Source organism: Onthophagus taurus, chromosome 8 (assembly GCF_036711975.1).
Source record: "Onthophagus taurus isolate NC chromosome 8, IU_Otau_3.0, whole genome shotgun sequence".
NCBI lineage: Eukaryota > Metazoa > Arthropoda > Insecta > Coleoptera > Scarabaeidae > Onthophagus > Onthophagus taurus.
The window spans coordinates 10,332,245-10,347,863 of NC_091973.1; the positions used below are offsets into that span (position 1 = coordinate 10,332,245).

Below are 15,619 nucleotides of genomic sequence, written 5' to 3' on the forward strand. Positions count from 1 at the left end.
CTTTTGGTTCCGATAATTCTGCTGACCATATTTGTGATATTCAGGCGCCAAATGACATCTTGGAGCATGTTGGAGATAAAAAACAAAATGTGCCCAAAACGTGATATTATGACGTTATACGGCCTTTTGAGCCATGTTTGAACTTTCTATCACTTTCGGTTCCGATAATTCTGTTGACCATATTTGTGATATTCAGGCGCCAAACGTCATCTTGGAGCATGTTCGAGATAAAAAACAAAATGTGCCCAAACGTGTTATTATGACGTTATACGCCGTTTTGAGCCATGTTTGAACTTTCTATCACTTTTGGTTCCGATAATTCTGCTGACCATATTTGTGATATTCAGACGCCAAATGACATCTTGGAGCAAGTTGGAGATAAAAAACAAAATGTGCCCAAAACGTGATATTATGACGTTATACGCCGTTCTGAGACATGTTTGAACTTTCTATCACTTTTCGTTCCGGTAATTCTGTCGACCATATATTTGATATTCAGATGCCAAATGTCACATTGGAGCATGTTGGAGATAAAAAACAAAATGTGCCCAAAACGTGATATTATGACGTTATACGCCGTTTTGAGCCATGTTTGAACTCTCTATCACTTTTGGTTCCGATAGTTCTGCTGACCATATTTGTGATATTCAGACGCCAAATGACATCTTGGAGCATGTTGGAGATAAAAAACAAAATGTGCCCAAAACGTGATATTATGACGTTATACGACGTTCTGAGCCATGTTTGAACTTTCTATCACTTTTGGTTCCGATAATTCTGCTGACCATATTTGTGATATTCAGGCGCCAAATGACATCTTGGAGCATGTTGGAGATAAAAAACAAAATGTGCCCAAAACGTGATATTATGACGTTATACGCCGTTTTGAGCCAGGTTTGAACTCTCTATCACTTTTGGTTCCGGTAATTCTGTCGACCATATTTGTGATATTCAGGCGTCAAATGACATCTTGGAGCATGTTGGAGATAAAAAACAAAATGTGCCCGAAACGTGATATTATGACGTTATACGCCGTTCTGAGCCATGTTTGAACTTTCTATCACTTTTCGTTCCGGTAATTCTGTCGACCATATATTTGATATTCAGGCGTCAAATGACATCTAGGAGCATGTTGGAGATAAAAAACAAAATGTGCCCAAAACGTGATATTATGACGTTATACGCCGTTCTGAGCATTGTTTGAACTTTCTATCACTTTTGGTTCCGATAATTCTGCTGACCATATTTGTGATATTCAGACGCCAAATGACATCTTGGAGCAAGTTGGAGATAAAAAACAAAATGTGCCCAAAACGTGATATTATGACGTTATACGCCGTTCTGAGCCATGTTTGAACTTTCTATCACTTTCGGTTCCGATAATTCTGTTGACCATATTTGTGATATTCAGGCGCCAAATGACATCTTGGAGCATGTTGGAGATAAAAAACAAAATGTGCCCAAAACGTGATATTATGACGTTATACGGCCTTTTGAGCCATGTTTGAACTTTCTATCACTTTCGGTTCCGATAATTCTGTTGACCATATTTGTGATATTCAGGCGCCAAACGACATCTTGGAGCATGTTCGTGATAAAAAACAAAATGTGCCCAAACGTGTTATTATGACGTTATACGCCGTTTTGAGCCATGTTTGAACTTTCTATCACTTTTGGTTCCGATAATTCTGCTGACCATATTTGTGATATTCAGACGCCAAATGACATCTTGGAGCAAGTTGGAGATAAAAAACAAAATGTGCCCAAAACGTGATATTATGACGTTATACGCCGTTCTGAGACATGTTTGAACTTTCTATCACTTTTCGTTCCGGTAATTCTGTCGACCATATATTTGATATTCGGATGCCAAATGTCACATTGGAGCATGTTGGAGATAAAAAACAAAATGTGCCCAAAACGTGATATTATGACGTTATACGCCGTTTTGAGCCATGTTTGAACTCTCTATCACTTTTGGTTCCGATAGTTCTGCTGACCATATTTGTGATATTCAGACGCCAAATGACATCTTGGAGCATGTTGGAGATAAAAAACAAAATGTGCCCAAAACGTGATATTATGACGTTATACGACGTTCTGAGCCATGTTTGAACTTTCTATCACTTTTGGTTCCGATAATTCTGCTGACCATATTTGTGATATTCAGGCGCCAAATGACATCTTGGAGCATGTTGGAGATAAAAAACAAAATGTGCCCAAAACGTGATATTATGACGTTATACGCCGTTTTGAGCCAGGTTTGAACTCTCTATCACTTTTGGTTCCGGTAATTCTGTCGACCATATTTGTGATATTCAGGCGTCAAATGACATCTTGGAGCATGTTGGAGATAAAAAACAAAATGTGCCCGAAACGTGATATTATGACGTTATACGCCGTTCTGAGCCATGTTTGAACTTTCTATCACTTTTGGTTCCGATAATTCTGCTGACCATATTTGTGATATTCAGACGCCAAATGACATCTTGGAGCAAGTTGGAGATAAAAAACAAAATGTGCCCAAAACGTGATATTATGACGTTATACGCCGTTCTGAGCCATGTTTGAACTTTCTATCACTTTCGGTTCCGATAATTCTGTTGACCATATTTGTGATATTCAGGCGTCAAATGACATCTTGGAGCATGTTGGAGATAAAAAACAAAATGTGCCCAAAACGTGATATTATGACGTTATACGACGTTCTGAGCCATGTTTGAACTTTCTATCACTTTTGGTTCCGATAATTCTGCTGACCATATTTGTGATATTCAGGCGCCAAATGACATCTTGGAGCATGTTGGAGATAAAAAACAAAATGTGCCCAAAACGTGATATTATGACGTTATACGGCCTTTTGAGCCATGTTTGAACTTTCTATCACTTTCGGTTCCGATAATTCTGTTGACCATATTTGTGATATTCAGGCGCCAAACGACATCTTGGAGCATGTTCGAGATAAAAAACAAAATGTGCCCAAAACGTGTTATTATGACGTTATACGCCGTTTTGAGCCATGTTTGAACTTTCTATCACTTTTGGTTCAGATAATTCTGCTGACCATATTTGTGATATTCAGACGCCAAATGACATCTTGGAGCAAGTTGGAGATAAAAAACAAAATGTGCCCAAAACGTAATATTATGACGTTATACGCCGTTCTGAGACATGTTTGAACTTTCTATCACTTTTCGTTCCGGTAATTCTGTCGACCATATATTTGATATTCAGGCGTCAAATGACATCTAGGAGCATGTTGGAGATAAAAAACAAAATGTGCCCAAAACGTGATATTATGACGTTATACGCCGTTCTGAGCCATGTTTGAACTTTCTATCACTTTTGGTTCCGATAATTCTGCTGACCATATTTGTGATATTCAGACGCCAAATGACATCTTGGAGCAAGTTGGAGATAAAAAACAAAATGTGCCCAAAACGTGATATTATGACGTTATACGCCGTTCTGAGCCATGTTTGAACTTTCTATCACTTTCGGTTCCGATAATTCTGTTGACCATATTTGTGATATTCAGGCGTCAAATGACATCTTGGAGCATGTTGGAGATAAAAAACAAAATGTGCCCAAAACGTGATATTATGACGTTATACGCCCTTTTGAGCCATGTTTGAACTTTCTATCACTTTTGGTTCCGGTAATTCTGTCGACCATATTTTTGATATTCAGGCGTCAAATGACATCTTGGAGCATGTTGGAGATAAAAAACAAAATGTGCCCAAAACGTGATATTATGACGTTATACGACGTTCTGAGCCATGTTTGAACTTTCTATCACTTTTGGTTCCGATAATTCTGCTGACCATATTTGTGATATTCAGGCGCCAAATGACATCTTGGAGCATGTTGGAGATAAAAAACAAAATGTGCCCAAAACGTGATATTATGACGTTATACGGCCTTTTGAGCCATGCTTGAACTTTCTATCACTTTCGGTTCCGATAATTCTGTTGACCATATTTGTGATATTCAGGCGCCAAACGACATCTTGGAGCATGTTCGAGATAAAAAACAAAATGTGCCCAAAACGTGTTATTATGACGTTATACGCCGTTTTGAGCCATGTTTGAACTTTCTATCACTTTTGGTTCCGATAATTCTGCTGACCATATTTGTGATATTCAGACGCCAAATGACATCTTGGAGCAAGTTGGAGATAAAAAACAAAATGTGCCCAAAACGTAATATTATGACGTTATACGCCGTTCTGAGACATGTTTGAACTTTCTATCACTTTTCGTTCCGGTAATTCTGTCGACCATATATTTGATATTCAGGCGTCAAATGACATCTAGGAGCATGTTGGAGATAAAAAACAAAATGTGCCCAAGACGTGATATTATGACGTTATACGCCGTTCTGAGCCATGTTTGAACTTTCTATCACTTTTGGTTCCGATAATTCTGCTGACCATATTTGTGATATTCAGACGCCAAATGACATCTTGGAGCAAGTTGGAGATAAAAAACAAAATGTGCCCAAAACGTGATATTATGACGTTATACGCCGTTCTGAGCCATGTTTGAACTTTCTATCACTTTCGGTTCCGATAATTCTGTTGACCATATTTGTGATATTCAGGCGTCAAATGACATCTTGGAGCATGTTGGAGATAAAAAACAAAATGTGCCCAAAACGTGATATTATGACGTTATACGCCCTTTTGAGCCATGTTTGAACTTTCTATCACATTTGGTTCCGGTAATTCTGTCGACCATATTTGTGATATTCAGGCATCAAATGACATCTTGGAGCATGTTGGAGATAAAAAACAAAATGTGCCCAAAACGTGATATTATGACGTTATACGACGTTCTGAGCCATGTTTGAACTTTCTATCACTTTTGGTTCCGATAATTCTGCTGACCATATTTGTGATATTCAGGCGCCAAATGACATCTTGGAGCATGTTGGAGATAAAAAACAAAATGTGCCCAAAACGTGATATTATGACGTTATACGGCCTTTTGAGCCATGTTTGAACTTTCTATCACTTTCGGTTCCGATAATTCTGTTGACCATATTTGTGATATTCAGGCGTCAAATGACATCTTGGAGCATGTTGGAGATAAAAAACAAAATGTGTCCAAAACGTGATATTATGACGTTATACGCCCTTTTGAGCCATGTTTGAACTTTCTATCACTTTTGGTTCAGGTAATTCTGTCGACCATATTTGTGATATTCAGGCGTCAAATGACATCTTGGAGCATGTTGGAGATAAAAAACAAAATGTGCCCAAAACGTGATATTATGACGTTATACGCCCTTTTGAGCCATGTTTGAACTTTCTATCACTTTTGGTTCAGGTAATTCTGTCGACCATATTTGTGATATTCAGGCGTCAAATGACATCTTGGAGCATGTTGGAGATAAAAAACAAAATGTGCCCAAAACGTGATATTATGACGTTATACGACGTTCTGAGCCATGTTTGAACTTTCTATCACTTTTGGTTCCGATAATTCTGCTGACCATATTTGTGATATTCAGGCGCCAAATGACATCTTGGAGCATGTTGAAGATAAAAAACAATATGTGCCCAAAACGTGATATTATGACGTTATACGGCCTTTTGAGCCATGTTTGAACTTTCTATCACTTTCGGTTCCGATAATTCTGTTGACCATATTTGTGATATTTAGGCGCCAAACGACATCTTGGAGCATGTTCGAGATAAAAAACAAAATGTGCCCAAAACGTGTTATTATGACGTTATACGCCGTTTTGAGCCATGTTTGAACTTTCTATCACTTTTGGTTCCGATAATTCTGCTGACCATATTTGTGATATTCAGACGCCAAATGACATCTTGGAGCAAGTTGGAGATAAAAAACAAAATGTGCCCAAAACGTAATATTATGACGTTATACGCCGTTCTGAGACATGTTTGAACTTTCTATCACTTTTCGTTCCGGTAATTCTGTCGACCATATATTTGATATTCAGGCGTCAAATGACATCTAGGAGCATGTTGGAGATAAAAAACAAAATGTGCCCAAAACGTGATATTATGACGTTATACGCCGTTCTGAGCCATGTTTGAACTTTCTATCACTTTTGGTTCCGATAATTCTGCTGACCATATTTGTGATATTCAGACGCCAAATGACATCTTGGAGCAAGTTGGAGATAAAAAACAAAATGTGCCCAAAACGTGATATTATGAAGTTATACGCCGTTCTGAGCCATGTTTGAACTTTCTATCACTTTCGGTTTCGATAATTCTGTTGACCATATTTGTGATATTCAGGCGTCAAATGACATCTTGGAGCATGTTGGAGATAAAAAACAAAATGTGCCCAAAACGTGATATTATGACGTTATACGCCGTTCTGAGCCATGTTTGAACTTTCTATCACTTTTGGTTCCGATAATTCTGCTGACCATATTTGTGATATTCACGCGCCAAATGACATCTTGGAGCATGTTGGAGATAAAAAACAAAATGTGCCCAAAACGTGATATTATGACGTTATACGACGTTCTGAGCCATGTTTGAACTTTCTATCACTTTTGGTTCCGGTAATTCTGTCGACCATATTTGTGATATTCAGGCGTCAAATGACATCTTGGAGCATGTTGGAGATAAAAAACAAAATGTGCCCAAAACGTGATATTATGACGTTATACGCCGTTCTGAGACATGTTTGAACTTTCTATCACTTTTCGTTCCGGTAATTCTGTCGACCATATATTTGATATTCAGATGCCAAATGTCACATTGGAGCATGTTGGAGATAAAAAACAAAATGTGCCCAAAACGTGATATTATGACGTTATACGCCGTTCTGAGCCATGTTTGAACTTTCTATCACTTTTGGTTCCGATAATTCTGCTGACCATATTTGTGATATTCAGACGCCAAATGACATCTTGGAGCAAGTTGGAGATAAAAAACAAAATGTGCCCAAAACGTGATATTATGACGTTATACGACGTTCTGAGCCATGTTTGAACTTTCTATCACTTTCGGTTCCGATAATTCTGTTGACCATATTTGTGATATTCAGGCGCCAAATGACATCTTGGAGCATGTTGGAGATAAAAAACAAAATGTGCCCAAAACGTGATATTATGACGTTATACGCCCTTTTGAGCCATGTTTGAACTTTCTATCACTTTTGGTTCCGGTAATTCTGTCGACCATATTTGTGATATTCAGGCGTCAAATGACATCTTGGAGCATGTTGGAGATAAAAAACAAAATGTGCCCAAAACGTGATATTATGACGTTATACGACGTTCTGAGCCATGTTTGAACTTTCTATCACTTTTGGTTCCGATAATTCTGCTGACCATATTTGTGATATTCAGGCGCCAAATGACATCTTGGAGCATGTTGGAGATAAAAAACAAAATGTGCCCAAAACGTGATATTATGACGTTATACGCCGTTTTGAGCCAGGTTTGAACTCTCTATCACTTTTGGTTCCGGTAATTCTGTCGACCATATTTGTGATATTCAGGCGTCAAATGACATCTTGGAGCATGTTGGAGATAAAAAACAAAATGTGCCCAAAACGTGATATTATGACGTTATACGCCGTTTTGAGCCATGTTTGAACTCTCTATCACTTTTGGTTCCGATAGTTCTGCTGACCATATTTGTGATATTCAGACGCCAAATGACATCTTGGAGCAAGTTGGAGATAAAAAACAAAATGTGCCCAAAACGTGATATTATGACGTTATACGACGTTCTGAGCCATGTTTGAACTTTCTATCACTTTTGGTTCCGATAATTCTGCTGACCATATTTGTGATATTCAGACGCCAAATGACATCTTGGAGCATGTTGGAGATAAAAAACAAAATGTGCCCAAAACGTGATATTATGACGTTATACGGCCTTTTGAGCCATGTTTGAACTTTCTATCACTTTCGGTTCCGATAATTCTGTTGACCATATTTGTGATATTCAGGCGCCAAACGACATCTTGGAGCATGTTCGAGATAAAAAACAAAATGTGCCCAAAACGTGTTATTATGACGTTATACGCCGTTTTGAGCCATGTTTGAACTTTCTATCACTTTTGGTTCCGATAATTCTGCTGACCATATTTGTGATATTCAGACGCCAAATGACATCTTGGAGCAAGTTGGAGATAAAAAACAAAATGTGCCCAAAACGTGATATTATGACGTTATACGCCGTTCTGAGACATGTTTGAACTTTCTATCACTTTTCGTTCCGGTAATTCTGTCGACCATATATTTGATATTCAGATGCCAAATGTCACATTGGAGCATGTTGGAGATAAAAAACAAAATGTGCCCAAAACGTGATATTATGACGTTATACGCCGTTCTGAGCCATGTTTGAACTTTCTATCACTTTTGGTTCCGATAATTCTGCTGACCATATTTGTGATATTCAGACGCCAAATGACATCTTGGAGCATGTTGGAGATAAAAAACAAAATGTGCCCAAAACGTGATATTATGACGTTATACGCCGTTCTGAGCCATGTTTGAACTTTCTATCACTTTTGGTTCCGATAATTCTGCCGACCATATTTGTGATATTCAGGGGCCAAATGTCATATTGGAGCATGTTGGAGATAAAAAACAAAATGTGCCCAAAACGTGATATTATGACGTTATACGCCGTTCTGAGCCATGTTTGAACTTTCTATCATTTTTGGTTCCGATAATTCTGCTGACCATAGTAGTAGATAAAAGCCGATTCTAGAACCTCCTCTCAGAACCTCAGGTCAAGGTCAAGGCCAAGGTCACGTGGAGTGACCATGACCTTGACCTTGCCCTGAGGTTCTGGGAGGAGGTTCCAGAATCGGCTATTGCAAAGGGGGTCGTTGACCAGTAACCTAGACCTAAACAATGACCTTTACTTTGAGCTCACCTCAGGTCAAGATCACGTTTAGTGACCATGACCTTGATCAGTAACCTTGACCTGAACAATGACCTTTACTTTGACCTCAACGGAGACCTTGAAGTCAACCTTAATTGTGACCATGACATTGACCTTGTACGTGACCTGAAATGAAGGTTACACGACATGAGTTCATTGAAAACCCCACTTCGGAGGAGGTATGCTTTAAATAGCAGATAGAAAATCGTGTTCAACAGTATTGAAGTAAGAGTGTTGTGAACATAAAGAAATTGAGGAACTTGTAGCTCCTATTTTAAGCAGTTTACATCGCTTAAATATAATGGCATCGAGAAATCCAATTAAGGTCATCGATATGCAAGGGTTTACTTTATCTTCGGGATTTCGAGTTAAAGAATTGGCTATCGGTGATGGTGAGTCGATTTCCCATTTCATATTTCAACCTGATATAAGTTATGAAAGACTCAATAAGCGAGAATGTCGACAAGTGCGTTGGGAGGAGAATAACTTACACCATTTGCATTACGAGAATGGATATGTGCCCTATAATCAACTGAAAGACATTCTGGAACAGCATACATGCGGAGTGGAGGTGGTGTTTGTAAAGGGATCTCAAAAAGAAAAGGTATTGAGAGACCTATTATCATCGGTAAAGCCAGTGATTATTAATTTACAAGATAATATATATTGCCCTTTGCTTTCGTTGAGTCAAAATTCTTGCGCATATCATTATAAATCGGAAAGCAGTTGTGCAATTGAAAATGTTAAATTAATTTTAAAATTTTTAAAAATGGATTTAGATTAGTGTTAAAATTTAAAATTTAAATAAATTAATTTTTATTGTACTGACTTTTTTTTATTCAATTTAAATGTATCACATTCCTAATCCTAATATATAAAATGGAAAAGAAAAACAACCGAATTAAATTTCATTTAATTTATTGAACTCGTCTTTAATAAATGATAAACAATTGCATATCTTTTTAACGTATTATTTATGGTGTCAACTCGACGCCCCCGAGTTAGCAGTTCATGATGTTTTTTTTTGGTGTACTCAAGTCGAGTGATGACTCTTCTCGGGTGCTCCCGGAGGAGTGGAGCATGACCGGGTTGGATTTACTTTGAGCTCACCTCAGGTCAAGATCACGTTGAGTGACTATGACATTGATCAGTAACCTTGACCTGAACAATGACCTTTACTTTGACCTCAACGGAGAACTTGAAGTCAACCTTAATTGTGACCGTGACGTCCCCACCTAAAATGATGTGCATAAATAGCAAGTCAGGTTCATAAAAGATTAGTTTCATTGAAATCATCCGACGTAGTGGTGACATAACAACGCAGAACAAGTAAGTCCATAAACACTTGTCTTACAGCAGAAGTATTAATGTTATATATACTTAGTGGGTTCCAGACAACAATATACAAAAGCACCGAAGAGAAGTCTCGAGGTTCAACAGGCGGTGTCCAAAAAAGCGAGCATAAGTCCAAAGGTGATAAAACCCTCGTTGACACCCGTGGCATCTGAAGAGGTGTTAAAACAAGAAAAGTTTAATACAGTTATAGAGTGTGGTAACAATATGCAAGCGGTCGCTGATGGAAAAGATTCGTTTGCAGACTTAAGCCCTTTTATTATGACGCAAAGTGTTAACGGTAATAATGAAGTAGTTTCGAGAATAGATAACATGGAGAGCTTAACCAACATGTCGGACAGTACAGTAAGAGCAAGTAGAGGTCCTCTATTTTCGGAAACAGTGTATGCACTAAATAAGAGCCGCACGAAATGTGTGGCAATAGGATTAAGTGCTGACTTACATTTTGAACCAGTGGTAAGGTTAATGGGAAAAGGTCAATGTTTAACATTAACGGAAAACGATTGGCACAACATTATTATGTATAAGTCAACAATCACAAACAGTTTTGCTAATCAGTCTCCGTCGCAGATAGTGTTGTGTGGTGTCAGTATATCGTGCGATTGGATGGAAAACGTTTGCAAGATTTTAAAGTTGGAGAGGGGTGGAGAATATGTATATATTGCATATGAATCGTTGCATGAGCTTTGGAACGTAGCAGATTTAGTAGCAACTCGACTGAAATTATTGAGAACTGTGAATTACAAAGCATATTATGATAGTGTTATAAACGCGTTAGCTGCAATGGATGGAGATGTGAAACGTAATATGTTAACGATGCTCAATGAATCGTGTTCTGAACAAATATGTATAAGTAAGGAAGTGATGTTGTACAATTTCGATAAAATCTTGTTGGATGTAGATTTGTTTAAATTATTTCACAATCAATAAAGACATGGGTAAGGTGCGGATTGATGAGAGTAAAAATGAGATGCATAGAATGTATGCATGGACTTATGCGTATAGACAATCACGAAAGTGTAATTGGGAGGAAATGTATTTAGATCGTCTTAGATTTAAGAATAGAATAAGTTATGTAAATGATATGTTACACCTGTACTTAAGCAGCGAATTTAGAAATAAGATTTTTCATGAAAGATTTAAATATGTAATGACTTAAAATAAATAAAAATTTTTTTCAAATGTGAGCGTATTATTAACCATCCAATATTCACCGAATAATGTGCGAAAGCTATTAAATATAATGGTATGAATGTTAGGACAGTGAAACAGTATGCATCGATCAACCAAACGGTCTGGTCGAGGTATTGTGAATACATTAATCAATAAGCTTCCGATAGAACTACATTTGCCAGGTTATAATTATTGCGGTCCGGGAACCAAATTGGTAAAGAGATTAGTTCGTGGAGATCAGGGAGTGAATAAATTAGACGACGCCTGTAAAACGCATGATATTGCCTACGCAGCGACATCGAATTTAGCTGAGCGACACATAGCCGATAAAGAGTTGTATAAGACGGCGAAAGAGCGGTTGAGAAGTAAAGACGCAAGCTTAGGAGAGCGACTATCGTCGGCGTTAGTGTCAACGATAATGAAAGGAAAAACAATAATGGGTATGGGAATGCAAATTCGTGCCCTAAGACGTAGAGGGACAACTCGTCAGAAGTTGAAACGTGGCGGTAAGTTGTCGTTTACGCAGGCAATGAACTTAGTGCGGCGAGCGATTGCACAGACCAACAGTACGAATACAAAGGGAGATGTACAAGTGGGTTACAATCTGTTGAAACCTTATCAAGGTAGAATACTTAAACCGCGCGGAAAAATAATCAAGATTCCCAAGACGGGAGGTTTTTTACCCTTAATACTTGCAGCTTTGGGTGCTCTCGGTTCTTTAGGCGGAGGTGCAGCAGCTATTGCAAAAACCGTAAACGAAGCAAAAATAGCAAGGGAGCAGTTACAAGAAGCCCAACGTCACAATCGGGCTATGGAACCAAAAGCGATCGGCAGCGGTTTGTATATTAAACCATATAAGCAAGGTTGCGGACTAGTCATGAAAACGGTATCACGAAAATCAAAGCGACTAAAACGCCCCAAGAGGGCGAACAAAATTGGTACAGGAATGTTTATTAATCCATATAAAAAGGGTTGTGGTTATAAAACTGTAGCAAAAAACTAATAAAAATACCCCAACATTCTTTAACGGATGTAGAGTTAAGGCGATATGCACGAGCGCTTGATCTGTTAAACTTTCGTGGGGTGTACATGAGAAACAATTTACCGAAGAAAATCCGAAAACGAGAGAGTGGGATAATAAATCTTGATAATCGTACGGGTCCCGGTACTCACTGGACAGCTTACAACAAGGATGGTGTAAATGTTAACTACTTTGACAGTTATGGAGATTTACGACCACCGATTGAAGTGGAGAAGTATTTTATATCGGATGGGGGGAGAAATATTGTGAGGTATAATTATCGACGATATCAAAAAGAAGATCAAACAAATTGTGGACAATTGTGTCTGCATTTCTTAGATAGTTTAAATACCAAGGAAGTATCCGTGTAAGATTAGTCTTGAGAACAACAATGGAACAAGATACAATACATACAAGTTATACATTTACGCTCACCGGAAGGGGGTCGGAGTTGTCTTGTAACTTTAACCCACCGATTTATTTGAATGAACTCGGTACATACGAGTTAGCTCTTTTAAATTTCGAAACGTTCAATACGTTACCTAATATCGATTCAACAAACAATATTTTACAATATGAAGATCATATGGGAAATTTTACAGAGAATATTGAAATACCGCTAGGAACATACGATATTAACGATATTAACGAATACGTTAAAAAACATTAACAGCGAGGAATATTCTCAGCGTGACTACACCGGGTACACAGATACGCATAAGAGGTAATAATAATACGCAACGTGCTGAGATAAAAACAAACCAGCGAATAAATTTTGCTAGCGACAATTCAATCGGTTCCTTACTTGGTTTTAACCCTAAAGTTATACCTAAAAACACGATAACAGAATCGGATCATATCGTGAATATAAATAAAACGAATGCATTACAAATTTATTGTAATTTGAGCTCCGGATCGTATACGAATGGACAACCCATGCACGTGTTGTATCATTTCTTCCCGAACGTACCGGCTGGTTTTAAAATAATAGAAGCTCCGCAACAACCGATTTACTTACCTGTTACAACGAACGTGATTAGTACATTAATAGTACGCATACTTGATCAGGACGGTCAGTTGGTAAACTTCAGAGACGAAGAAGTGACCGTGAGAGTGCACTTGAAATCGGTGTGAGTAGTAGGGTATTTAATATGGGTATAGTGTACGACGTTCGAAGAAAAGCACAGGAAAATCTGGGTGATAGAGTAATGTATAAAACGGTACGAAAGGATGTAAAACCTAACAGTAAGCGAAAATCAACTACCCAGTTAACACGCGTCGATCGTCAGTATTTAAGCAACTTAGGTTTTCAACTACTATAAATGGACTCCTTAAACGTCACGGAGAAAATAAAAGTAGATAACTCGATTGTAAGTTACGAATATCATTCCCATCAACCGTTTGGTTCTACTAGCTTCGGTAACAATGATGAAATTCGTATAGGCATACCCGAAATAGACAATTACACATTGTCTCATGAAAGTTTTTTGTATGTGGAAGGGAGCGTACGTAAACTGGATGCGAGTGGTAAAGCAACAAAAGATGCTAGTGCAACTGCAAAATTGATAAATAATCCTGTAGCGTTTATGTTCAGTGATATTCGCTATCTTATAAATGGTGTTCAAATAGATGGAGTGAGAAACGTGGGGTTAACATCATGTATGAAAGGATACTTTTCGTATACCCCTCACGATATAATAAAGTTGGCGAACGCAGGTTGGAACATGGGCGAGGATCTGCTAGGTCAAGTGGTCCCAACATCCCCTGTAACGGATGCAATAATGGATAAAAATGGAAATTTTGGATTGAGTGTACCGCTAAAGACATTAATAGGGTTTGCTGAAGATTTTAAAACAATTGTGATGAATGTGAGACAAGAGCTAGTGTTAATTCGTAATAATGATGATAATGATGTGCTTGTGAATACGGTAGAAGAACCGTTACAGTTAAAAATCGATAAAGTTGTGTGGAGAATGCCCCATCTAGCCGTAGGCTTACGAGAACAATTAGCTCTAACAAAAATAGCAGGACGAAATATTGATCTGCAAATACCTTTTCGCAGTTGGGAAGTACATGAATATCCTTCTTTACCTCAAACAACAAAGCATTCATGGGCTGTGAAAACAGCTCCGCAGTTGGAAACACCTAGATTTATAATAATTGGGTTTCAAACAAAGAAGAAAGGAAAACAGTTGGCGAACATGGCAACCTTTGATAATGTAAAACTCACCAATTTGACGGTATTCCTAAACGGTGAACGCTACCCATACGATAATCTGAACGTGGACTTTGATAGTAATCGTGTCGCAGTGTTATATGACATGTATACACGCTTTCAAAAGTCCTACTATGGGAAGGAAGGAGAACCATTACTCACTCCGAAACAATTTATTGAAAATTATCCACTGATTGGAATTGATTGTACATATCAAGCAGAAGCGCTACACAAAAGTGGGGTAGAAATACGGATAGAATTTACGACAAAAAATCCGATTCCTGATGGTACCACAGCATACTGTTTAGTTTTACATGATAAGGCGTTTCAATATTCTCCACTAACAAAAATCGTCAAACAAATGACTTGAGTATGGGGAAAGAAGGGTTGGTAGTGTGTAGTTGGATCGGATCCTGAGCCGCATCGCACCCGTAGCTCATCATCCGAAATGTGAGACTTCTATATTCAGCGTAAACAAAAAAAAAGTCGTAGAGTATAAGTTGTGCGACAGATTTCTACGGCTGCATAGTACGACGTTGTACGTTGTATGGATAATCGTGTTGATGTACGGAAGCAAGATGTATTCAAATAAAACTCAATACATAATTCTCGATATACAAGGTTTCATGGTCAACGAAGATCAGTTCGTACCTAAAGAATTAGCATCATGTGATAGTAACAAATGCATAACCCACCACGTTTTTCAACCGAGTAGCAGTATAGCTTCATTACCATCTAAATATAGGAATACTGCAAACTGGTTAATGACACATCATCATTGCATCGACTGGAAAGTTGGTTTTATCCATCCAATGGAATTCGACGCCATAGTCAAATATCTGTGTCGGAATGTCAAGAAAGTGTATGTTAAAGGACCTGAAAAAATTAAATTTTTAAGACATATTATTTCCGCGCCGATATTTGCGTTGGAAGGTAGTATCTATAAACTTGAGATGGGTATACC

The 15,619-nt window shown here is 38.0% G+C and overlaps 1 protein-coding gene across 1 annotated transcript; it reads left to right on the forward strand.

The window, feature by feature from the left end:
* Window positions 1-13,762: 13,762 nt before the first annotated feature.
* Window positions 13,763-15,025, forward strand: LOC139431056 (uncharacterized). The gene has a single exon (XM_071198626.1). The coding sequence runs from the start codon at window positions 13,763-13,765 to the stop codon at window positions 15,023-15,025; it is 1,263 nt and encodes a 420-aa protein (XP_071054727.1).
* The last annotated feature ends 594 nt before the right edge of the window (window positions 15,026-15,619 follow it).

Coding starts and splice junctions, on each gene's coding strand:
- LOC139431056 (XM_071198626.1), top strand. CDS start 13,763: ATGGACTCCTTAAACGTCACGGAGAAAATAAAAGTAGATAACTCGATT.